Raw genomic sequence first — 25,127 nt, 5'->3', positions numbered from 1 at the left:
CAAAATCTTTTCTCTAATTCAAAAGCTAAGTTTAAAAAGAAAACAAATTAATTGGCTTTTAGATCAAAGAAAGAGAATTGAATTTTCAAGTAAAATGAATAGTAAAGAAATTAACACAAGTGTTTTATAGAGGTTCGGCCTCCTTGTCTATATCCTCTCCCTTAGATTCACTAAGGAGTTTAAAATCCATTATTCAATCAAAAAGCTTAATACAATGCCTTTTGTGGATCAAGTATAACCATATAATACAATGTCTTTTTATGGTTAAAGCATAACCACTCTACCTTTTGTATTAATTAAGGTATAACCACTTGAGCAATTACAATGAAAGAAATATAGGTACAATAAGAGTGCCTTTTAAAGGTTAAGTGAAAAATCTGGTACAGTACTTAAAAGAAAGAATGGAAGCCTAATAAATGCTTGACTAGAAGACTTTTTTTATTTAAGAAGAGTACAATTGGTTTTGAATGTATCTTGGATAATTCTCCTCTCTTGAGTTGTGTTTTTAAGTCTTCTAACTTTCATAAATGCTGAGAAAGTTTGTATTATAATTGTTGAAGCTTCAAGGGTAGTTGGGAGAGCATGCAATGTGAAAATAGCCGTTCTTTTCTTTATCCAAGACTCCAACGGTCATATTGTATCGATACATATATGAATGTATCGATACATTGCCTTTTGTTTTGAATTCCCACTGAGTTGTATCGATACATTTATTTATGTATTGATATATTTAAACTTACCTGTAGGGATCTTTGCAAGCTTCTTAAATATGAATTGATATATGACACTATGTATCGATACTTTTATATCAGTGAGCATTCTGTTGAAAAGCTATCGATACATTTTAGAAATGTATTGATACTTTTAGGTCAGTATGCATTTTATCTCAATTCTATTGATACAATTAAGGATGTATCGATAGATTAAGTTTGACTTTTGCTGAAGAACATGTATCAATAGATATTGGAATCTATCGATCTTATCCAAATGTATCAATACATGAAGAACATGTATCGATAGATTGGAACCAGAATGCATTTTCAGAGCTATTTCACTTCTTTTCTTTTTCAAACTTACTTGACATTGTTTGAGAACATGAGACCTTTGATCCTTTATGAGTTAAGTGAAAATTTTGATCATTTCTTTTTGTCATTTCAAAATATAAAAATAATTAGGTTAACACATCCGTTGAGCATTCTCCAAGGCAAGTTGTAAGAACTTATGCAAATCGGGTCAATATAAGAATTTATGTTGAACTTTTTTACCCTAATGTTAAATATTAAGGGCATGATTAAGAAAGATAAGTTGTTCTATTTTCTCGAGGGTCTGAAGCCATGGGTATGGACAAAGTTACAACTGTAGAAGGTGTAGGACGTGGCTTCAACAATGATGGTTCCAAAACATCTTAGTAATTATAGTGATAACTCTCATAAATGGTATGACCCTCCATTAAGAACCAGTAGCTTTAGCTCTAATAGTGGGGTCAAATTTTCAAGAGTTAGCAGACACTCGAATGAGGGAGGAGAAAGGAGACCACCTGCTCGGGACACACCACAACCAAAAACAACTAAGTCGTGGCGTTTCAAACCTCGAGCCCTAATATATTATTTTTTCTATAATGAACCTCATAGGATAATTGAATGCCTACATCGAATAGCTCTTAACGTGATATGTACACTAATGCAGAAGCAACTCGAGTCCAAACGCTAGTTAAAGGAGTCGATGAGGAGTTAGAATGTATGGGTTCTATTCGGTTCTTTAGTGCATTGCCAGCACAATTAGAAAAGATGAAAAAGGAACCTCAACGAGGTCTTATGTATGTAGATATGTTAGTTAATGATAAAAAGACCAAAGCCATGCTCGACACAAGGCCTTCGATACCTTCATCACCCCAAGAGAGGCAAAGAGTTGTTATGGGGATGAAAGCATATTAAAGTAGGCAACTTGCCATTTTCAACTATTATGGGGAACTTCGAAGATGTAAAAGTTAAGATTGGTTCTTGGGACAGAAAGGTCAACATGACTATAGCCACCATAGGTGACTTTGATTTTGTTCTGGGCTTGGATTTCATAATGAAAGCACAAGCCATCCTATTCCCTGTGGCAAGTTGTCTAATGTTCTTTGGGGAACAACCATGTATGGTACCGGCTACAATTCTACCCAAAGTGGGAAGAGGATTATATCAACTATCTAGTTCAAGAAAGGAGAGCCCTCATATGTGGCCATGCCCATCTACAAAGGAGGAGATAGTATAAGTCTAATACTTGAGGGAGTGAAGCTATTTTTGGAATAATTTCAAGACATGATGCCAGAACAGCTACCTAAGGTTCTATCACCTCAACGAGCTGTTGATCATGAGATAGAATTACTCCCAAGCATCAAGTTGCCTACAAAAGGGCCATACAGGATGGCTCCCTCAAAGTTAACAGAGCTAAGGAAACAATTAAACAAGTTGATTCAAGCTGAATTCATCTAACCATCAAAGGTACCTTTTGGGGCCTTGGTACTTTAAAAAAAAAAAACAAGATGGGAGTTTGCGATTATGCATGGATTATCAGGCTTTGAACAAAGTCACAGTCAAGAATAATTATCCAATCCCCTTTATAGCAAATCTCTTTAACCAGTTGAGTTGTGCAAAGTACTTTTCCAAATTAGATTTAAGATTGAGCTACCATCAAGTAAGAGTTATTGAGGGAAATGAATCAAAAACCACCTATGTGACGCGGTATGGTGTATTCAAATTTCTTGTTATGCCTTTTGGACGAACCAATGCTCCTGCCAACTTTTGCACATTGATGGATCAGGTTTTCCATGATTATCTAGACAAGGTCTTGGTAATTTACTTAGATGATATCATGGTGTATAGTTCAACTTTAAAGGAGTATCAAAGACATTTGTGGCAAGTCTTCTAAAGGTTACACGCCAACCAGCTTCATGTGAAAAGAGAGAAATGTGCATTTGCGCAAACTCGAATTTAGTTCCTTGGCCATATAAACAAACAAGGACATATTCAAATAGATATGCAAAAATTGAAGGCTATAAAAGATGAGGTCACCCCTAAAAATATAACTGAGCTTCGTTCGTTCTTAAGACTGGCCAATTATTATAAAAGATTCATGGAGGAATATTCAAAAAAGATGATACTACTCACATAATTGCTCAAGAAGGGACAGAAATGGAGTTGGACATCTTAGTGCCAAGAAGCTTTTGAAGGCTTGAAAGACGCGATGATGACTGATCTTGTTTTAGCATTCCTCGATATTGAAAAGCCCTTCGAGGTATAGACGAATGCATCAGACTTTGCCCTTGGATGAATGTTGTTACAAGAAAGACGCCTGGTTGTGTTTGAAAGTCATAAATTAAACGAAGCTGAAAGGAGATACATGGCATAGAACAAAGAACAACTAGTAGTGATTCATTGTTTACAGGCCTAGGACACTACTTGCTAGGATCGAAATTCATAGTTAAGACCGGCAACACTATTGTAAGTCACTTCCTCACATAGTCAAAACTTACAGCCAAGCAGGCGAGATGACAAAAGTTCTTGGCTGAATTTGATTTCTCCTTCGAGTATAAAGCTAGAAAAGTGAACCGTGTGGCAAACGCTCACAGCAAGAGACTCAAGTTTACAACTCTTAGGGTGATCACACCAATGACAGCCAGCAAAGTGACCACAGATATCCGTAATCTTATTGAAGAAAACTTACATTAAGATCCCCAAGCAATTACCATTATGAAGTTGATAGAGAGTGGAAAGTCCAAATACTTTTAGGTGAAAAATGGACTTTGACTAACAAAAGGACCACGAATCTTTGTCCCAAGAGTAAAGGAGCTAAGGCAAAAGTTGATGTAGGAATGCCACGATACTTCATGGAGTGGGCATCTACATTGGTAGCGAACCATTTCATTTTTAAAACAATGGTATTATTGGCCTCATATGCAACCAGATGTGATGGATTATACCAAGACGTGTCTTATTTGCCAATAAGACAAAATAGAGAGATAGAAATTGACAGGGATGCTTAAACCGTTATTAGTACCAAGTAGGCAGTGGGAAAGTATTTCTCTTGACTTCATAATAAGGCTTCCTAAAGAGGGAGATATGACAGCAATTCTAGTGGTAGTGGATCATTTTTTAAAATATGCTACATTTATCCCCGTACAAAAGTTTGGCTCTACAAAAGAAACAGCCTTCACAGTTTTCAAACATGTGGTGAAGTATTGAGGCGTACCTAAGAACATCATCAGTGACAGAGCTCCTCGCTTTAATGGTTTCTTTTGGAAAGAGCTTTTCAAGTTATTGGGGTTAGAACTCAACATCTTCTCTAGCTATCATTCATAAACAGATGGTCAAACTATTTGAGGTATCTATGACACTTCGTGTAGGTAAATCAGAAGAATTGGCCTAATCTATTAGATGTGGCTCAGTTATGTTTCAATTCGCAAAAGAGTTTCGCCATGAACAAAACCCTTTTTGAGGTTCTCATAGGGCAACAACTTAGACATTCTCACACCTCAGTGGAGTCTTATAACAAGAAAAACCCTCGACCATTCAACTTTGCTAATGAGTGGAGACAAAATGCATAGATAACTCAAGCTTATCTAGAGAAAGCCTCCAACCACATGAAGAAGTAGGCAAATAAAAGTCGTAGAGAGCAACACTATAAGGTGGGGGACCTTGTACTAGTTAAGCTAATAGCTGAACAACTCCAATTCTTAAGAAAGAGGGATAGAAAACTATTGCGGAAGTATAAAAGGCCTGTGTAGATTATAGCCAAAGTAGGGAAGACCTCTTGTAGGATTGATCAACCTAAGTGGATGAAAGTGCATTCAGTGTTTCAAGTCAGCAACCTGAAGTCGTTCCATATAGATCCAGTAGATGGAAGCAGAAGTCAAGTCACAAGAGCAACCATCACCACCAAGCCATCATCACAACGTCAAGTAAAGGAGATTCTTGCATAGAGGACGACCATAATCAACCGAAAACCAGCATAAGGGTATGTAGTGAAATGGGAAAGTCTAGAGACAGATGAAATCACTTGGGAGAACGAAGCCAATTTTCATGCTTTCAAGTAAACAATTGAAGAATTCCAAGTCAACCAATCAACGAAGACATTGACAGATTGAGTGGGGGAGGATGTCATCAACCAATCTTGTATAGGGTTATGACAAGGTAAAATTACATAAGGGATTAAGTCTTTTGTATTTGCAAGGGATTTGTACCCCTTTCAAACATTGTAATGGTTGTTGGTGAAATACTTGTAAATCCTCGTAAACTCTTTCTAGAGGTAAACAGTCGGCGGATTGTTGAGCTACCTTACTGGTAAAAGTATGTTTGTAGCGAATCATCTAAGACTGCCCATATGGCCCAACGATGGCGTGTCTTGGTCCCTTTGTACTCATTTTCATATTAATAAAACATTTTCTTTATGTGGCTCTAGTGGCTGCATATATGGCATTCAACATGCCCTATGATTTTGATGTGTGTTGCCTCTAATCTAATTTATTGCTATGCTTGATGTTTGTTTAGATATAAACGAGTTATTTGCTGACTTGCATGGAAGCATCCTCTCAACGTTGCATGGAAGCATCCTCTCAACGTTGCATGGACTATCGCATACTTAAGCGAAGAAGCGTAATTTATGACACTGAGTCTCACATCAACTGTGTAAATGTGATCTTAGACTTAAATAGAGAGATGATTACCTCACTCAATAATCTTTGAGGTTGAGACCTAAATCCATGACAAGTAGTATCAAAGTCACTCCAAATGTATTATCATATAGGTACAGGGACATTATGACTTAGACCCCACATGATTTTATGGGTTTCTTTAACATGAGTGCAAAGGATTAGTTGAGAGAGCTATCACGTGGTATAAGTGTGTGTAGAGCCTTCATATTGAATGTTGTTAGTTCAATAAGCTCAATGTGAATAAATCCAAGATGTGGGTGAATTGGATTGTTTTGAAATTTTTTAAAAAAATCCTTTTCAATTTTGTTTCAAGAAGATGGAATCCCCCTTTTCATTCAAATGCTCAATTTGAAAACAAACAAAGTAATTGACCTCTTAGTGAATAAGAGAAATTTAAATTGCAAGTAAAAGTGAGAATGAAAAAAACTAACACAAATATTTTATAAAGGTTCGGCATCCTTGCCTACATAATCTCCTTTAGATTTACTAAGGAGTTTAAAAATTCACTATGGATCAAAGTTCAAAACAATGCCTTTTGTGGATCAAGCGTAACCTTTCAATACATTTTTTTTTTTTATGGTTAAAGCACAACCACTCTACCTTTTATATTGGTTAAAGTATAACCACTTAAGCAAGTACCATAAGAAGAGTATAGTTGCAGCTGATATGCCTTTTAAAGGCTGAATAACAAGCTTGGTATAGTGTTTAATGAACAGGTGAGAGCTCAATAAATTCTAAACTAAAAGACTTTAAGGATTTAAAGAAGAGCACAATGGGTTTTGAATGAGTTTTGGCTAATTCTTGTCTTTTGAGTTGTGTTTTGAAGTCTTCTAACCTTCATAAATGCTAAAAAAGTTTGCATTTATAGTTGCTAAAGCTTCAAGGGTAGTTGGGTGTGTCTTTAATGTGAAAGTAGCCATTCTTCTCTTCATTCAAGGCTCCAATGATCATATTGTATCGAAACATATGTGAATGTATCAATACATTTCTTCTTTTGTTTTTCAATTCTGACTGAGATGTATCGATACATTTGAACTTGCCTACAAGGGTTTTGAAATTTTACTTAAAATGTATTGATACATTTGTCTATGTATCGATACTTTTAAGGTAGTAGGTATTCTATTGTATTTCTATTGATACATATGTCAATGTATCGATAAATTGAGTTTGACTCTTCGAGTTTTGACTTTCTTCAGGGACATGTATAGATAGATATCGATAGATTTTGAAATCTATCGATACTTGTTCAAATGTATCAATACATGAAGAACATGTATCGATAGATTTAGACCAGAATGTGTTTTTCAAAGCCTTTTTCATTGTTTTTCTTTTTCAAACTCATTTGACATCATTTGGAGATCTGCAAACTTGATATTTCAAAACTTGGATAAATTTTAGTCATTTTTTTATTATTTCAAAACATAAAATTGATTTGAATACTATTAAGCTAACAAATATGTACTAGAGTGATTCTAAATTAAAATAGAAGGATGATCACCCTAGCTAATATATTAGTTTTCTAGGTTGATGTCACAAGTGGTATTGAGCCACTCTGAGGATACTATCATGTGGCTCAAGGACACTATGGCTCAGAACGCACATGGCGGTGAGGATCCCTTAACGAGGACTCAAGGAGTAGCTATCACATGGAGGAAATGCTAAGCCCGACGTGGCGTGGGTACTAGAATGATCTTAGGTTTAAATAGAGGATGGTAATCTCATCCATTAAGCTAGTCTTTTGAGTTGAGATCTAGGCCCTTGACACTAGATCATGATTAAAAGTTAATTACATTTATGGTTGACATTTTTGTTGTTGTTGTCTTGTTTATTTTGTTATATTTTTTTGATAATGTAACTGTTGAACACAATGGGATTCGATACTAGTTACTAAACCAACTTATCAAAGAATTTTTTTTTTTTTTTACTATTGCAAGATTTTTGATTTTCAATATTTTAAACCTTTTAACTTAGGTGGGAAGTATAGGTGATTTTTAGACGAAAGTTTTTAAAAAATGCTAGTGTGTTGTAATAAATATTTAATGAAAATTTTAAATATTTTTACTTTAGTTTTCAATCATTAATAAATTATTTTGCATTCATCTTTTTTATTTGATCTAATATTTCTATTGATTTTATTTGTTTTGCTGTTTCTAATTCTATTTGTGTTTTTTTTTTTTCTTTCACTTAAAAACTTATGATTTAGTTTCAAAGGTTGAGTCTTTTATTTTTTTTATTTAATTAAAAATAAACAAAAATAGTGTCAAATAGTTTTCTACTACGTTAATATTCTTACAATCTACACTTTTATTTATAACACTTTTGAAACAGTTTTACTCGAATAACACTCCTCATGGAAACTCTAGCAGACCAAACAGGTCTTGCATTTTTTGTTAGTATGTTGAGTTAAGATATCTATCTTTGTTATTTATCATTATTTATCAAGTCATAATTAAAGAAGAATGATTTTAAGACCTTCAGAACACGACAGCTGGCACTGTAAATTGATTGCTAAGTGGAGGGTTGTTGTAAGTTTTAAAGAGAAGGATGGTGTGCTTTGGTAATTTGGGCAAAACCTATGGGCGTTTTGGATTGTGTAGATGACCTCGGTGGGTGTTTTGGGGTTTCTCTCTTTTTTCAAGGGGTCTTTGTGGGATTTCGTCCTACCTCTTTCTTGAATGTCCCTTTCGGGTTTTTTTCAGTCATTTTTCTCTCCTTGGGTTCTACTCAGCGTTTTGGGTTCCTTGCTTATTGACGACTTTGTGGTTTTCAAGTTATTTCGTGTGAATGTGACTTGGATTTTTGCTGTGTTCTTTCCGTTTTGAGTTGTCTCAACTTTTTCCTTTTTCATTCTTATGAACTTTTTAGTTTGCTTGATTTTATTATCTTAAAAACAATTGACTCTATAAAGTCACAATCTTGGTTTTAGGAGATATAAATTGAATTCAAAAAAGGTTTTATGCATTGTTTTTTTTTTTTCCTGTGACTGAACACTTACTATTTATGACTTTTTCTGAAATGACCCTCTACATTTAAACAAATAATTGAATTAAAAAAATTCCCTAAGTATTGAGTTCCCCTTGGAAAGATTCCTACTTTCACTTTGGAATCAAAAACTTTGTCAACCTACACTGCTAATAGCAAAATCTTAAGGAATTGTCTAATTCCATGAGATAGTGGTTTCTCAAAAGTTGATCCTGAAACAATAGAAGGTTACCCTCAATCTCAATCAAAACCAGTTGACAATTCAAGGACATAGTTGAGCATCTTAGATCAGCCTGCCACCACCTTTTTAATTGCAAAACTATAAAATCTCGTCTCTCCCAAAACCTAAAAATACCCAAGCAGTCAGACTCAGATTAGATGCATATAAAATCAGCAATCAAGCAGAAACGAATTTCTTTCCTTTTTTTTTTTCCGGATATTGTACATCTCCAAACAAAAGGGCTAAATTAATTTCTAGAAAACTTTGAAATTTCATTTCCGAATTGTTGCTGTCATAACAAATTGATCAAAATGGTTGACTACTTTACTCCTACTGAAGCCATCAAGTCTTCATACTCGGGATCACTTTCCTGTTTTCCTGCTTTTGCCTTACCCCCTCCCTGCTGTTGAGATACGAGAGGAACTGATGTGGGAGCAAATGGATCATAAACTTGGTGTCCGGTAGAATGTCCAGACGCGGGCCTATTAGAATGCAGAAAAACACCGCTAGCAAACCCTGGGTTTGGAGACATGAAATTTCCTGGCCTAGTTGGCAGAGCTGGGTAGTGTTGTTGAAGTTGCAAAGGATGCCCTGGCCTGGAAGGAAAGGGACCAGCCATATTGGGTGTTTGGGGAGATGGAACAAAGTTTCTCAATCCAGTTGCAACAGGGCCAGTGTTTGGGAATGCTGGAGGTCTGGGTGGAGCAGACATGACATTTGGGTTAGCACTTAGCAGTGAAGAAGATATATGAGTTTGCGTCAAACCCATCTGGTTGCCACTCTGTGGTCTGGGAAACACATGCATCACAGGTTGGGGAGTAGAATTGGGCACACCAAACTGGAAAGATGGTGCTGTAGGTGCTTGCTGTTGTACCGCTGATCTAGGGGGTAGAGCATGTGGATTTGCTGCCTGACTTCCTGGCCTTGGGACCATTGGTGAGGCTGGAACCTGTGCTTGTTGAGATTGAAAAGTGAAATCACCAGAACTTGCATGTAGTGGCCTTGGAGCTATATTTGCAGGTTGATTTATGGAAGTAAAATTTGCCATATTTCCTGAAATTCCTCCTGGGAGAGATAGTGATAATGATGTGGATGGAACTGGTGCAAGAATTGGTCTAGATACCATTGCTGGATTTATAGATGGACTTGGTGATGGTGCCATGGAAATGACAGGCGAAGAGGATCGCATTTGTGTTGGTACAGGCATAGGTAGAGATGCTGCTGTTGGACGTAAAGGGGCTGATATTGCAGGGGAAGACCCTAGTGGAGGACCAGGAGCAAAAGACATGGAAGGATGGTTAATAGGTACATTGGTTAATTGAGGACCAGATTGCCCTGTTGCAAAAGTTACTGACATGTTTTGAGGGGCAGTGGAACTGGATGCCACAACAGGTTGTGAAACAACAGTATGAGGCAGCTGGGAAAGAGCTACTGGCGGAGCCAGTTGCCCAACATTGTTCAAACCTAGGGAAGCAGAAGTGCCTGACCAGCCTGTGGAGCTTCTTGCAGGTACCTCCAGCTGGTCTTGTAGTGGTCTTGATGAAACAGTAGATGCAGTTTGGGGAAACAAAGGCATTGATGGTCTTGTGCTAGGGAGTAGCCCTAGAGCTTGGGGTTGGCTTCCAGAAAATGGTAGTGAAGATAAAACGCTAGGTTGAGCTGATGCAGGATTTGGATTCAAGAGAATAAGATTTCTAGGAGGGCCAGTATGAACCAAAGGATGCATCTGAGGCGTATATGGCTGTGATAATACTTGTCTTGGCAGCTGTGGGCTGGATGAAATAAAGGATGAGTTTTGAAGAATTGAGTTGTATCCAGCTGCGGGGGCTGGTTGAGGCCCAAAGAGTGAAGGCAGGTTTGAAGGTGAGGACTGTGCAGATACAGGACTGTTGAAAATTGGTGCTGTAAAATTCAGTGGTGTAGGACCAGCTGGGAACCATGAATTGTGGTATTGAAACTGACCTTGCAGAGAAGCTTGTGTAAATTGCGGCACTTCCTGATTTAAAGCACTATCAGTCGCACAAGAAACAGCTATGTCCAGGGCTTGACTAAGAACATTCACATTATTCCCAGATACTGAAGTAGGCGCCAAACTAGTTCCCAAAGTTTCCTGCAGAAAAGATATGAATAGTTATTTTCATAATTCAGTAGCAATACAAAGAACAGCAGGAACAACAGCATAAACAATAAAGAAAACCACACATAAGCAGAAACAGTAAATAAATATCATTTCTTCATCTTCATCTCCTTTTTCTATTTCTTGGAGTGTTTTTCTTGAATTTAGAGTGATGAAACTCACTGATATTGAACTAACTAGCAACTCAATCAATGCAACTGCTCCATCAACTTTCTCGAAGGTATCAGCTGATAGATGAACATACAACTCTTCATAAGCATCCTGGGCTTCATTACCATCAGGTGAAGAAATTTCAACCTGACAACGAAAGAGTAGATATAAAGTCAACAGTGACTCACTTAATAATTCTTGAAGCATATATTCAAATTAGATGGAGCTATTTTCTCTTAGCCCAAAGAATTACCTTCTGTCTAGTATTTGCTTTAATGCCATGCACTTGTATTTTAGCTCCAGTTTCCTGATATGCAAGATGAAAGGTAAATTCTAAATTTTCTCCTCATGAAGAGCAACATATATACACATGTATGACCACATATATGTCTGCATACAGAGAGAGAGAGAGAGAGATCTTCGATTGGGCTCAATGACCATAATAATATATTGGCACCAATTACACAAAACAGCAAAAACCAAATGCTTACCTTTTCTAGTCGTTTCTTAGTATCACTTCCAGGACCAAATATTAGACCAGCAAAATTGTATCCAGGATATTCTTTCACCTGCAAAGGTAATATACTATCATAATATTCAAGTGTTTTATGTACATAGAGGAGAGGATGGAAGGAGTTTATTTATATTCAGAGAGAGAACAGTTTTGCAACAAAAATCAGAACAAATTTGGAGGTTTCCACAACAATTGCTAATCCATTAAAGCAATTAAAGAAGTCAGGTTTCTTTTATTTTTGGAGCAATTGACACCTTAATACACCAGGTTCTCTGGTGATAATATAATATGATACTACCATTAATTTATTAAGGTTGAACGTGTCCGACTATGCAACTTTCCACATAAAAGGAACTAACAGCATAGTAGGGGCAATCAGGAATGCAGCCAGAATTTTTCACTTTTAGGAGAAAGGGGGGGATAAATTAACATAACCTATATATTTAAATATAATTGAATTAAGAGTTAAAAAGAATAAAGGAAACCTCTTTAACAAAAAAATATAGTAAAACTGTAATACTGAATTCAAATGAAGATAGTAATGTGATTCAATGAAACATATAGATTCTTTTGACAAGCAAAACATGAATAAATTTCAAATATCACACTCTCCATTCAAAATTGAATGTCCACTTCGTTTTTCCCGATCAAACTTAACCAACTTTGATTCTATGTGGAATTAAATTTTCAAAAAATAAGAATTGAAAACTTTGAGTTTAGGATTTTTCAAAACTTATTTTTTAAAATTTTAACTACAAATAAAATTATAATAAATAATGGTCAAAGTTATTTTTGTTTGACCAAAACAAATTAAAGTGGAAATTCAATTTGATACAAAGGGAGTAGTCAATGTTGCATTTATAAAGGATTGAAAAAAAATTAAAGTTTAACTAATATTTTTCTTCTAAGGTAGGATAGAAGTTGCAAAAGTTTTAAGAAACTAAAGGAGAGATAGGAAATAAAAGAAGAAAAAGAAAGTTACATGTCCAATTGATTTTGTATGCAAAATATAGCAATTAAATTTTTTAAAGTTAATGTAAAATCTTAGATGTAATAATTAATGTAACATATTCATCCAAATAGTTGTAAAGGTAAGTTCATAATTGAGGGAGTTAAAAAACCAAGTATAATTGTGTGTAGCTGAAAAATCGTATAAAAAATGAGGTTAGAACTAAAAAGTTGGTAAACAATAAATTTTTTAACCAATTGGTACAAATTATTATAAAGGGGGGTGATGATACAACTTTTATTTTTGGGGGTGGAGCAAGGTGGGGGGGAGGGGTGCAAAATTAAAATTAACCTTTTTTGGTTGACAAAAACTACCATATTACCACAGGATTCAAAAGCCGAGGCCAAGGCCCCTTCCACCCCCCTTGCCCCTGGGTGCAATATAAATTTCTGATCATTGAAACATGAGCAAAAACTATAAAAAATAAAAAGACCTTCTCGCTTTCACTGACCTTACTCACAATATAAACCTAAATAAAGCACAGTGGCAATCCATGCAAGAAACCTCATGTAGGGGGAAAAGGCTTTGTTCATTGTTATTGTTTTTTAATCGTTTAAATACTAAACCTAGTTTCTCTTATTTAGGCTATTTTATATTAATTAATAATTAGTGTTTTCTTTATTTTTCGAGCATTAATTAGGGTTATATTTGATATTTAGCATATATAATAGTCTTTAGGATTTAGTTTATAATTACCTTAACTTGTCAACTTCAGTTGCTTTAGATTTTCCAGCATCATCTCTGCTCTTGTGATTGTGTGATGCAATCAACTATCAACCTTATCTGTGAATAATTTAGCATTTCACAGCTGGATTGCGTAAAAAAGAAAATCATCCAAGTGATCAATTCCTCAAGCTTAGAATGAGCTTCTTTTCCAATAGTTTGTTCACTTTCTCTACACTTTTCATTCTTCACAAAATATGTTTGCTCTAAGTGCTTGATATAAACAAAAAGGAAGAAGGAACCCCAATGTCTTATTTCTTCAGCCAAAAAACCCTAAACTCACAAGGCTTAAAAATATTTTCACTGCTCTTGAGTTTTCCAAAATGCTGAGCCAACCACTATTGCACAGAACAAGTAGCCAAATAATCTTGTCTCAAGACCGCCCTACAAGTTGCCTAAACAAGAGAATTGATTTTTCCCACTTTATCAGCCAGCTTCAAAGCTAGCAATCACTAATTGGTCTTAGGTCAATGACCATGTAATTCTCGGCTAGAGTTTACCAAAATGATAGCATAAGCAAAAAAGACATCCACAGAGCAACTACTAATATCTTACTCAGAACTACATAGTGGTTTGCTTGTCTCTAACATATATTTGTAAGTTTCTTCTAAGCTTGCTTGTCTCTATTTGCATACTAAAATAAAAAGGAATTTCCTTGTAAGTTGCTTGTCTCTAGCATATAATCTATATGTTCAACAATTGTGCAAGCATATATTAATTCTGCGAACTGCAAAATAATATAGAAATGACAACTTATAAGAGAGTATGAACACTTGAGGAAGAAAGTGCACTAGTTGATTGTATGATTTAAGTAGTTGAAAGGGATGCACCCAATATTACTAGTAGAAGGTTAGTGACAATGATGGAACATATATTTAAGTTTCGATTTATAATAGTGCCCACCTAACGTTGAATGTCTAGCAAATAATTTCTTAGAACAGGCTAAGCGTCAGAAGCCAAAACGAAAACCCCAAAAGTTATAAATGGGCACGTTCACAATTTTAATATTTTCCTTGTTTAGTTAAGAGTCTTACATAAGAATTATAGGTATAATAGAATTTCTCTTTTATTTAATTTACTCGTATTAGAATTTTAGGATAGTCATATTTTAATTAGGAGTAGAACATTTATTTAATTTAAATCTCTTGTTAACTACTCTAGTTGTATTAGACAATCAGAAGTAGAGTTTTATTAAGATTTAAGCCTATAATGCTATAAATAAGACCTTTAGGCTTAGTTTTTTGAATCATTGAATAACATTACTGAGTTCTTTTCTCAAACTTAAGTTTAGGTTTCAATATTTGAAACTTGGTTATTATCCTTAAAGGCTTAGTCAGGTGCTAGTCTTTGTTTTCACACTAACTCGTTGCATCAGTTGGTATCAAAGAGGGAAAAAGTCACCCAATCTAATGGCAAGTGACCCAATTATGGTAAACGACGATTCTCATGACGAAGATCGGGGAACTGAGACCATACGATCTATAGTGCAAGATCAAGGGGTGGCATTGAGGACTTTGGAGCAACAAATGGATCTCATATTCCAACGTTTGGAACGACGCTTTGAAGAAATTGGAGATCGACTTAACAAGAGGCCACGTACTGGAGATGATGTAGCTCACAGACAGCCTATCGGCAGACCTCTTCCCACAAATGGGCGAAGACAATAGGTCTACATAGAAAATTCAAAAAAAGAAGATTTTTTTTGCAGAAAGATACGTTGGATATGAAAGGAATGATTATGGTGACACAGAAATTCGCAATTTCATATTAAAGGTATATATTCCTTGCTTTAATGGGAGTTTGAATATTGAAGATTTTCTAGATTGGATTGCGAAAATAGATTAATTTTTCGCATATATGAAAATTCCAGAAGGAATAAAGGTAAGACTTGTCGCTTGTAGATTGAAAGGTGTAGCTTCTAAATGGTGGGAAAGGTTACAATCTAGAAAAAATCGTGAGGGGAAAGCACCAGTTAGAACTTGGTATAGGATGAAGCAATTGTTAAAAAAGATTTTTTTCCTACTAATTATGAGTAGATATTATTCCAGCAATACCAGAGGTACCATCAAGGTAAAAAAACTATACAAGAGTATACTACAGAATTTATGACTAGCAGAGTAGAATGACTTGAGGGACACTAAAGGACAACAGTTTGCTAGGTATGTAGAAGGGTTAAAGCCAGTTATCAGAGATAAGATAAGGGTATAGGTATTACGGAATTTATCTGGAACACGAAATATTGCTTTAAAGGCTAAATTGATGTTGCGGGAAAAGAATAGACTTGATTGTTCTAGCAAGAGTTACAGCGGGGATAATTATAAAGCATCCAACGACAAGAATAAATCGGTTCATGATAGTTCTGCACGCAATAACTAGTACAAGGAAGAAAAGGCAGCCAAAAGGCAAAAAGTGACAGATGCGAAAGAGAGGCAGATAGCTGCAAATCCTTATGCTAAACCAAATTCAGGGAAGTGTTTCAAATGCAATCAACCTAGTCACAGATCTAGTGACTGTCCTCTCAGAAAAGCAATCCATAACGTGGATCAAGAAAAAGAGGATGATGAGCTTTGTTGTGGTCTAGATGGGGAAAATGACGAGTATGAGGATGATGACAATGGCCAAAATTATGTGGGGAGAGGAATGATGTCTCCAAAATAAGAGGATAATACTCAGCAACATCAATTATTTTGAACCAGGTGCACTATCATTAACCATTTATTTGATGTGATTATTAATAGTGGTAGTTGCGAGAATATTATTGGTAAGGATGTTGTGGAAAGTTTAGGATTTAAAGCAAAGAAACACCTTAATCCATACACTATTGGCTGGATTAAGGCAGTAGATGAGATTCATGTAACAGGATGGTGTAAGGTACCTTTTTCCATTGGTAAATACAAGGATGAGGTATATTTTGATATTGTGGATATGGATACTTGTCAACTGTTATTTGGCAGACCTTAGCAATTTGATGTTGCAACGCAACATGATGGAAGAGAAAACACCTATAAATTGAAAAAAGACGGCATAAAGTTTACTTTATTAGCAATGAAAGGAAATGCCAAAACCAAAGCTTCTAAAGTGGAGGAGCTGACTTTCTTTACCCTTACTTATTCGGGAAATGAGATAGAAACTGCTTTGAAGGAGTCAAAAGAGGTGCACACTTTGGCTATGAAACGAGTGTTATCAATTGAAGCGGATCAGAAAATAGAAAAGCATCCAAAAGCAATCAAACCGTTACTAGTAGAATTCGGTGAGGTGATGTCAGAAGATTTACCTGATGGTTTACCAACCATGAGAGATATTTGACACTATATTGACCTGATTCATGATGCTAGTTTGCCGAACTTGCCTCACTACAGGACAAGCCCAAAAGAGAGCGAGATTCTCTTGAAGGAATTATATCCAAGAGAGCATGAGTCCATGTGCAATTCTTGCCTTACTAACCCCAAAGAAGGATGGGAGTTGGAGGCTATATAGATAGCGAAGACATCAACAAAATTACTGTTGGATACAAGTTTCCAATTCCTAGGCTGGATGACACGCTTGATAGATTACATGGGGCTAAGGAGTTCACAAATATTGATCTTTGTAGTGGATACCACCAGATTTGAATTAGACCTAGGGATGAGTGAAAAACAACTTTTAAAACAAAGGAAGGGTTGTATGAGTGGCTCATGATGCCATTTGGGTTGACCAACGCGCCTAGTACCCTTATGCGATTGATGAATCAAATATTGAAACTTTTTATTGCAAAATTCGTGGTGGTTTATTTGATGATATCTTGATTTATAATCAATCAAAAGAGCACGTTTTACGTACTCGCGAAGTATTAACAGTCTTACAAAAAAATAAGTTGTATGTGAACTTGAAGAACTACAGCTTTATCACAAATAAGTTGTTATTCCTAAGCTATGTAGTTAGTGCAGATGGATTTCAGGTGGATGAAAAAAAGATTCAAGCTATTAGAGCATGGCCAACCCCAAAAACAATAACAGAAGTCAAAAGTTTTCATGGGTTGGCAACATTCTATGGGCGTTTTATCATAAATTTAAGTAGCATTGCAACACCTATTACAGAGTCCCTGAAGAAGGGAAGTTCCAGCGGAGAGAAGAAGTTGCAACCAATTTTGCTATGCTAAAGGAAAAGCTATGTACCGCTCCTGTTTTAGCATTATCAGATTTTGATAAATTATTTGAAGTTGGATGTGATGCTAGTGGTGCGGGAATAAGAGTTGTTCTTTCACAAAAGAAGAAACCAGGCGCTTATTTCAATGAGAAGCTCAGTGATGCAAGGTGCAAGTGGACCACATATGACATAGAATTTTATTTTGTTGTACGTGCTTTGAAGAATTGGAAGCATTACTTGGGCAAAAATTTGTTTTGTACTCAGATCATGAGGCATTGAAGTACTTGGACAGTCAGAAATGGATCAGTAAAGACATACATGCTAGGTGGTCTCAGTTTTTGCAAAAGTTTCCTTTCAAGCTAAGACACAAGGTTGGAATACAAAATAAAGTAGTAGATGCATTGAGTAGATGTGCAAATTTGTTGGTGACAATGAGACAAGAAGTTGTGGGTTTTAATACAGTCAGAGAATTATATCATACAGATGAGGATTTTCATGATACATGGGAGAAGTGTATCACAAATCAACCTATTGAGGATTTTTAAATTCATGATAGTTTTTTAATGAAGGGCAACCAGCTTTGCATTCCTAGATCTTCATTGCGAGCAAAGTTGATTAAAGACTTGCATAATGGTAGTCTTGCTAGTCATTTAGGCCATGATAAAACGATTGCTGTTGTTGGAGAAAGATATTATTGATCACATTTACAAAGGGATGTAACTAGATTTGTGTAGTGATGTTACATATGCCAAACCGCAAAAGGATAGTCCCAAAATATTTGGGAGGATTTATTTATGGATTTTGTGCTTGGATTGCCTCAAACACAAAGGGGCATGGATTCTATTTTTGTTGTTGTTGATAGGTTTTCTAAAATGATGCACTTTATCCTTTGCAAAAAGACTTCAGATGCAAGTGGAATAGCTAAATTGTTTTTCAAAGAAGTTGTTCGGCTACATGGTGGGCCTAAAACCATCACTTCAGATAGAGACAACAAGTTTCTTGGTCATTTTTGGAGGACTTTGTAAAAGATGTTTGATTCATTCTTGAATTACAGTAGCACAGCTCATCCACAAACCGATGGCCAAATTAAATCGATGAACAAAACCCTTGGCAATCTGATTCACAGTATTTGTGGTGATAAACCGAAGCAATGGGACTTTGCATTGGCACAAGCAGAGTTTGCTTATAATAGTATTGTTCATAGTGCCACACAAAAATCTCCATTTTCTGTTGTGTACACAAAGTCGTCACAGCATGCTCTTGACTTGATTGAGTTGCCTAAAGTTCCTAGTTTTAGTGAAGTTGCTGAAAATATGACTAATCAGTTGCAAGATGTTCGAGTAGAGGTGAAACAAAAATTAGAGCAAGCTAATACCAAGTATAACAAAGCTGTAGATCAACATTGCAGAAAGCAGATTTTTGAAGTAGGAGATCAGGTGATGGTGTTTTTGCAAAAAGAAAGGTTTCCAGTGGGGAGTTATAGTAAGTTACAACCTAAGAAGTACAAATCATACTAGATTTTGAAAATCATTGACAATGCATTTGTTGGGGATTTACAGGACACAATGAGAATATCCAAAACATTTAACATGATAGATATTTACCCATTTCATTCATCAAATGAACCCTTGAATCCAAACATACAAGTTAACTCAAGGTCGAGTTTTTCTTAAGTGCAAGAGACTGACATAAAACGTCTAGCAGATAATTTCTTCGAGCAGGCTAGCGTCAGAAGTCAAAACAAAAAGCCCAAAAGTCATAAATGGGCATGTTCATAATTTTAATATTTTCCTTGTTTAATTAGGAGTTCTACATAAGAATTATATAGAATTTCTCTTTTATTTAATTTACTTATATTAGAACTTTAGGATAGTCATATTCTAATTAGGAATAGAACATTTATTTTATTTGAATCTGTTGTTAACTACTCTAATAGTACCAGACAACTAGAAGTAGAGTTTTATTAGGATTTGGGCCTATAATGTTATAAATAGGACTCTTAGGCTTAGTTTTTTTAATCATCAAATAACATTATTGAGTTCTTCTCTCAAACTTGAGTTTAAGTTTCAATATTTGAAACTCGGTTATTAACCTTAAAGGCTTAGTTAAGTGCTAGCCTTTGTTTTCACGCTAACTCACTATGTCACCACCATAAGATGTATAAGGATCAAAGGTTTGCAGAAGCTACATTTCTAGAATATTGGAACTTAAATGAGACAAAACAACAAGTATCTCAAAAAATTGAAATGATCATTAACAGGTATGTAGATGACTCCTATAACAAGAACTCATTATGGGCAACTTCTTTTATATGTTGGAAAATGATATGTTTAAGAAAAAAAATATGGTTGTAAATTTGGGCAACTTTTTCTATAGGACAAAACTTCGTTCAATGTAATTGGCTTGCTAGGATCCAAATATGGAAACTTAGTTCTTATTAGCAAAATTATGAACTGTTCTAGAATATTTAACATTGAAAGCATGTGATTATACTACATTATAAGTAGTTATGCCTTTATATAGTGATATAAAGGCTTTATTGTTCATATGTTGTCTTCAATTTGCTTGGTTATGATTCCAATATGTGTAATTTTATAAAGAATTGCATTTATATAAGTTCATTTTATTACTTTATTATTGGAGGGCGTTTTAGTAAAATGATAAGAACGTATATTCCCAATTAATCAAACAAGGTAATATTATATACCAAGTATGTGAATGAAACACAAGCAAGACATATTACTATCAAGTTGACTAAGGAATCTTTATGGGAGGAATCTATTCCCAAGGAGCATCCAAGATGCCATGAACCAAATGCTCCCTTAGTGTGAGTAGTGTATCTTTAACTATTTAGGTTTTACTAGGACCACATATCACTAAGTCATCACTGATCATCAGATCTCTTGTAGTTTAAAACAATAATACTTAATTCTTCCGTCATACTTTATAATGCCTAACCACGATATATTTCAAAGGGAAATATTCTGCGTTACAAGTTTTCAAAACCAAATCAGTCCAATTATATTTCATTCTATTTGACCCGACCTATTCCACTTCTATGCAATTTGCTTTCAGTATTTATCAGCAACAAGAAACAACAGGCTGGTGATGTAGAGAGGGATCTTCAGATCACAGAGGATGCGGTATGGAATCCAAATGCAGAAACAAAGAATCTGAACCTTATTATGTACTAAAAGTGCTGCTTACTAAAAAATTAAACATGCCAAACTGAACAAAGTTTTCAATAAAACTTTCATCTGCAAAACTGCCCTTAATTACTTAAATATATTGTTTCTTTCAGCAGGACAATAAAAAATGCAGGAAAAGGGTGACATAAGAGAACCAGATGCAGTAGTATGTCAGTATAAAAATGGACTTACAGGGATAGGAACTACTGCCTCTTTCAATAAAGGTTTATAATCTGCTGGTGCTTTGTAACTTGGATTTAACTTTAGTATTTCACCTGGAAGTCCAACAAAAGCATGGATAAAAACTGAACCAAATGGAGAAGAGAGAAAAAAGAGTATCATTGGGACAAAGCTGTCAAACTTACCAATTGCTTCCCGTCTTTCAATCTCCAAAAGTTCTAACTTCTACATTCACAAATTCTACGTAAGATGCAAACATAAAATGCCCCACAAATCAATACAATAAAAAGATATTAACAGAGGATAAAATATTAACTGTATCTATACCTCACTATCAAGTTGAGTATCAGAAGATCTTTTAACCAAATTCTGAGCAGCAAATGGTGAGTCTTCATGATCCCCAACATCCAGATTTCCTGATTTCAGCTGCTGCATGATCTGATCCACCCGAGTCTGCTCAAAATTTGGACCACCACAGAGGCAGTAATATCACTTAATGGCACCTGGAATGTGAAGTTTCCATGCTAGGAAATCACAAAGAAGACACTGACATTTTAGCACCCAATGGGAAAAGGGAAATGTTCAATTGCCACCACATTGAGCAATGTAAATATTCCTCCCACAATCGGGGCTACAAATGCCTCCAACTCACTACTCAAGATATTTTAAACTAGTTGAAAGAACTTCTAACATTTGACACTCAAAAAGTTCAATAGAGAAAGAAATAAGTTGAAAGACATTTCTTTAAGATAATAATTAGCATCAGAAAACAAACTGACTCTAAAAAGGCATTTGCAAAGAATTGTACAAATACCTGATAAGCTAAGGCTCTTCCCTTTATGACAGCAGCATCCTGTGTCAGATCAGGGCCCCATTTTGTTTTCCTCTGAACCTGGTTCAAATTATCTTCAGTGGCAGTGTCATTTACTCCTGGTTTTTTACCTCCTCGGAAGATAGGAACCAATGAACCTGACAATTTATTTTTTGGTATAACAAAGCCAGTCTTTGCAGCAAACATTGAGACCTTTGGGCCAGTGGTTGATGCTGTGGATGAAGTAGTTGTTGCAGACATGTTGACAATGCGAGTTTCAACAGCAGATGTATGGTCAACCTTTGTACTCATCATGTACTCTCAACAACTTCCTACTGCCCCAGACATTTGCATGTTGTATATAGAAGTAGTCAAGGTTGTGTAATTACTGATACTGTGAGTTGTAAAAAAAAAAAAAAAAGAGGGGTTATAAAACTGCCAACTACTGATGATAGAAAGGAAAGCAGATAAAAGAATTTGTTGAGCAATCAATCTTCATTTCTTCTTAATATACAATCTTATAGAAAGATTTTATAGGCTACAAGATTTCAAGCAAAAACAGAGTTATTACTAAAGCTTGAATAAAAAGAGGAAGAATCAGAATTGATCGATATGTTTCTCTCATTATTCCCAAAAAGACATCTTGGTAACAAATCGCTTCTTCAAAGCCAACATTTAAAGGGTGTTTTTCTTAGATGGGATTGGCTGGTGGACCTTGAGCCGGGAAAAAGAGAGCTAATATAAGAGAACCTGTAACATGAAAAACAAAGACCTTCCACAAGAAAGAAGCCCCATCATATTACTGATATAATTGCCAATTTTCAGAGGCTTTCAATGAGGACAAATTTTCACACTGTGCAATTGCATATGCTTCTAAGAACATAGTTCACAATCAACCCAAGTGTTTAAGTAATGGCATGAATCTTATTGTTTCAAATGCTAACAAAATATCATTCAGTATCATTCAAAACTCATTCAAGATTTTAACAGTATCCAATAACCCCTAATCATAAAAACCTAAAAGGAAACTTGTCAAATTCATTAACTTGCAGGAAGAACTTTGAAAGGGGAAGGGGATTTGGACCCAGGCCTTTGCGCAGGGGGATATGTGTACCTACCATTGAAACAAGTTGATAAAATTCAACTGTTTAAAATTGTAAGAGTACACATTACAAACAAGAAAGAACAAGCGGTATAACTAATCCCCATTCTGACTAAAATCAGTACCTAACAAGTCAAAGCAACCAGTTTTCTTCAGAGTCCAAATTGGTTCCAACCAATGAGCATTGGCGAGCAGTGCAAACAAAAGCAAATTTACTGATAAACGCCTTTATCAATTATCAAATTTGCTGATAAAAACAAATCAAGGGGCAGATAAGAAAAGGCACCAGACATATAATAAAAAAAAAGCAAACAAATATATATATGGAAATGAAAAGGCTGAAATTACATGCTAATAAACAGAATTACAGACACGTTCATACCCGCATAAATCAGTGGGTTGATAAAGGAAACTTTCCCAAACTGAAACAAAACCTCAATTTTGACCCTTTTTTTTTTCGTTTCCATTTGCTCAGATTCCTCAACAATCAAACAGACCCGACGTAACAGTACTTAACAGAAAAAAAAAATAGATATGTACAGGTAGGGAGAGTACCTAGGGTTTAAGCTGAGCTTGAAACTTGAAACTTGAAACGGTGCGATTTCAAGTTTAACTTCGAGCGCAGAGAGAAGCACGTTTTATGCAGCATAATACAGATCCTGAATATCGGCTGCCCAGCAATCAGCCAAGATGACGACTACAAATGGGCCGCAAACTGGCCCAGTTGGAGTTTTCTTTTTTTGCCAAGTAACAAACTAAATTTTATTCCTAACAGAGTACTGATAAAATTGTCTAAATTTGTTTATTGCTACTTAGTATTGGGTCCTTTGGGGATTATAATTGGAGCTGCAATATTGCTTGACAAGTGTCAAGCAATTACAACCCCAACATAATTTTTTTTAACTTTTTTGGTATTAAAAATGAAAAATGAAAGAGAAGAAAAAAAAAAAGAAAACAAAGAAAAATTAAAGAAAAACAAGTGATCATTGTTATGAACAAATGTGTGAATGTCTATTATATTATAACCCAAAAGTACAAATCAAATCAAACAGCCCAACAGATAAAATTAGATTATGATTATAATTCAAGGGGTTGTTAACTTATAAATAGATCCCTCACTTTATTTGTAAATATACATTTGAATAAGATCTTCTTACTCCCTCTAAATTTTTTTTTTAAATTAAATACTTTCTCTTATAGTTGTTCTTTCAGTTATATTTCATAATATGTTATCAACACGATTTTCTAATTTTTGAAGTTTTCGCATTATTTTTTTTTCATCATCTTCAAGCTTCAAAAGGTTTTCAATGATTGGGTTTTGATTTCTAGTTTTAGCAAATCAAGTAATTGTTGATATTATTTCGTAAGTGATTTGATATTTCTTTAGTATTTTCATTTCCTTAAAATGAATCTTAATATGAAATTTGATATCATGTAGTATATATTATATTTTGTCCATTGATTGGAAAGTGAATTTGCAGCTATTAATAAAAAATCATGAATGTTCATTCTCTAAAGTGAATGCGACAAAGGAGCTTCTAATAAAAAAATTATAAATCTATCCATTTCCTAAAGTGAATGCGATATCATTTAATAATTATAGTCACAATCATGAATCCATATATTCCTTGAAGTGATGCAACATCGTTTAATAATTATTATCACCATAATAATTTACACTATCACTATTTTAATTTTAAGAATAATTTTACCACCAGAATTGAATGGATAATTTTACCATCAGAATCTAAGAATAATTTTATCATCAGAAATGAATACATAATTTCACCATCAAAAGTAAATAGATACTTTAACCCACTAACCCATTAAATGGATAATCCACTAGAAGTGGATAATCCATCATAAGTGGATCACCTACTAAAAGTGGATGAATACTTGTAACCTACCAAAAAGTGGATGAATACTTTCAACCCACCAAAAATAAATGAATAATAAAAAGATAAAAATGAAAAGAATAAAAAGAGTACAGAAAATGTATTATTATTGATGTGACATGAAAGACCATTAGTTACGTAGTTGTTATACATTTTGAATTTTATCAAGCATCATTGAAAACTAAAACATCTTATGATGATTTTAACCATAGCCAAATTGATATAGCACATCAAGATGTTTGTCCACCTTGAAAAAAAAATTGATTATATGATTGGTAATAGAAATATCCATTGTTGATATTTTTGTCCTAAAAAAGGAATTGATCATTTAATTGGTAATAGAAATATCCGAGAATGAACTTAATAGTAATTGGTATATTTTAGTATAACTATATT

The 25,127-nt window shown here is 34.8% G+C and overlaps 1 protein-coding gene across 4 annotated transcripts; it reads right to left on the bottom strand.

The window, feature by feature from the left end:
* Positions 1-9,074: 9,074 nt before the first annotated feature.
* LOC18589630 (RNA-binding KH domain-containing protein) lies at positions 9,075-23,538 on the bottom strand. Of its 4 annotated transcripts, XM_007014682.3 has the most exons (10): positions 23,392-23,495; positions 22,962-23,083; positions 21,738-22,128; positions 21,251-21,376; positions 21,109-21,148; positions 20,936-21,018; positions 11,676-11,753; positions 11,438-11,491; positions 11,197-11,331; positions 9,075-11,007 (listed from the first exon to the last, which is right to left on the bottom strand). In XM_007014682.3, exons 3-10 carry the CDS (start codon positions 22,047-22,049, stop codon positions 9,217-9,219), a joined length of 2,619 nt encoding a protein of 872 aa, XP_007014744.3. In that variant the 5' UTR covers positions 22,050-22,128; positions 22,962-23,083; positions 23,392-23,495; the 3' UTR covers positions 9,075-9,216. The 4 variants fall into 4 exon arrangements, with proteins under 4 accessions (XP_007014744.3, XP_007014743.3, XP_088666152.1 ...); XM_007014681.3 differs by lacking the exon at positions 22,962-23,083 and having other exon boundaries at positions 23,392-23,538; XM_088810026.1 differs by lacking the exons at positions 22,962-23,083; positions 23,392-23,495 and adding an exon at positions 23,219-23,348.
* Between the last annotated feature and the right edge of the window lie 1,589 nt (positions 23,539-25,127).

This window comes from Theobroma cacao, chromosome 9 (genome assembly GCF_053813885.1).
Source record: "Theobroma cacao isolate CCN51 chromosome 9, ASM5381388v1, whole genome shotgun sequence".
In the NCBI taxonomy this organism is placed as follows: Eukaryota; Viridiplantae; Streptophyta; class Magnoliopsida; order Malvales; family Malvaceae; genus Theobroma; species Theobroma cacao.
This window is presented reverse-complemented; position numbering and strand designations above follow the sequence as displayed.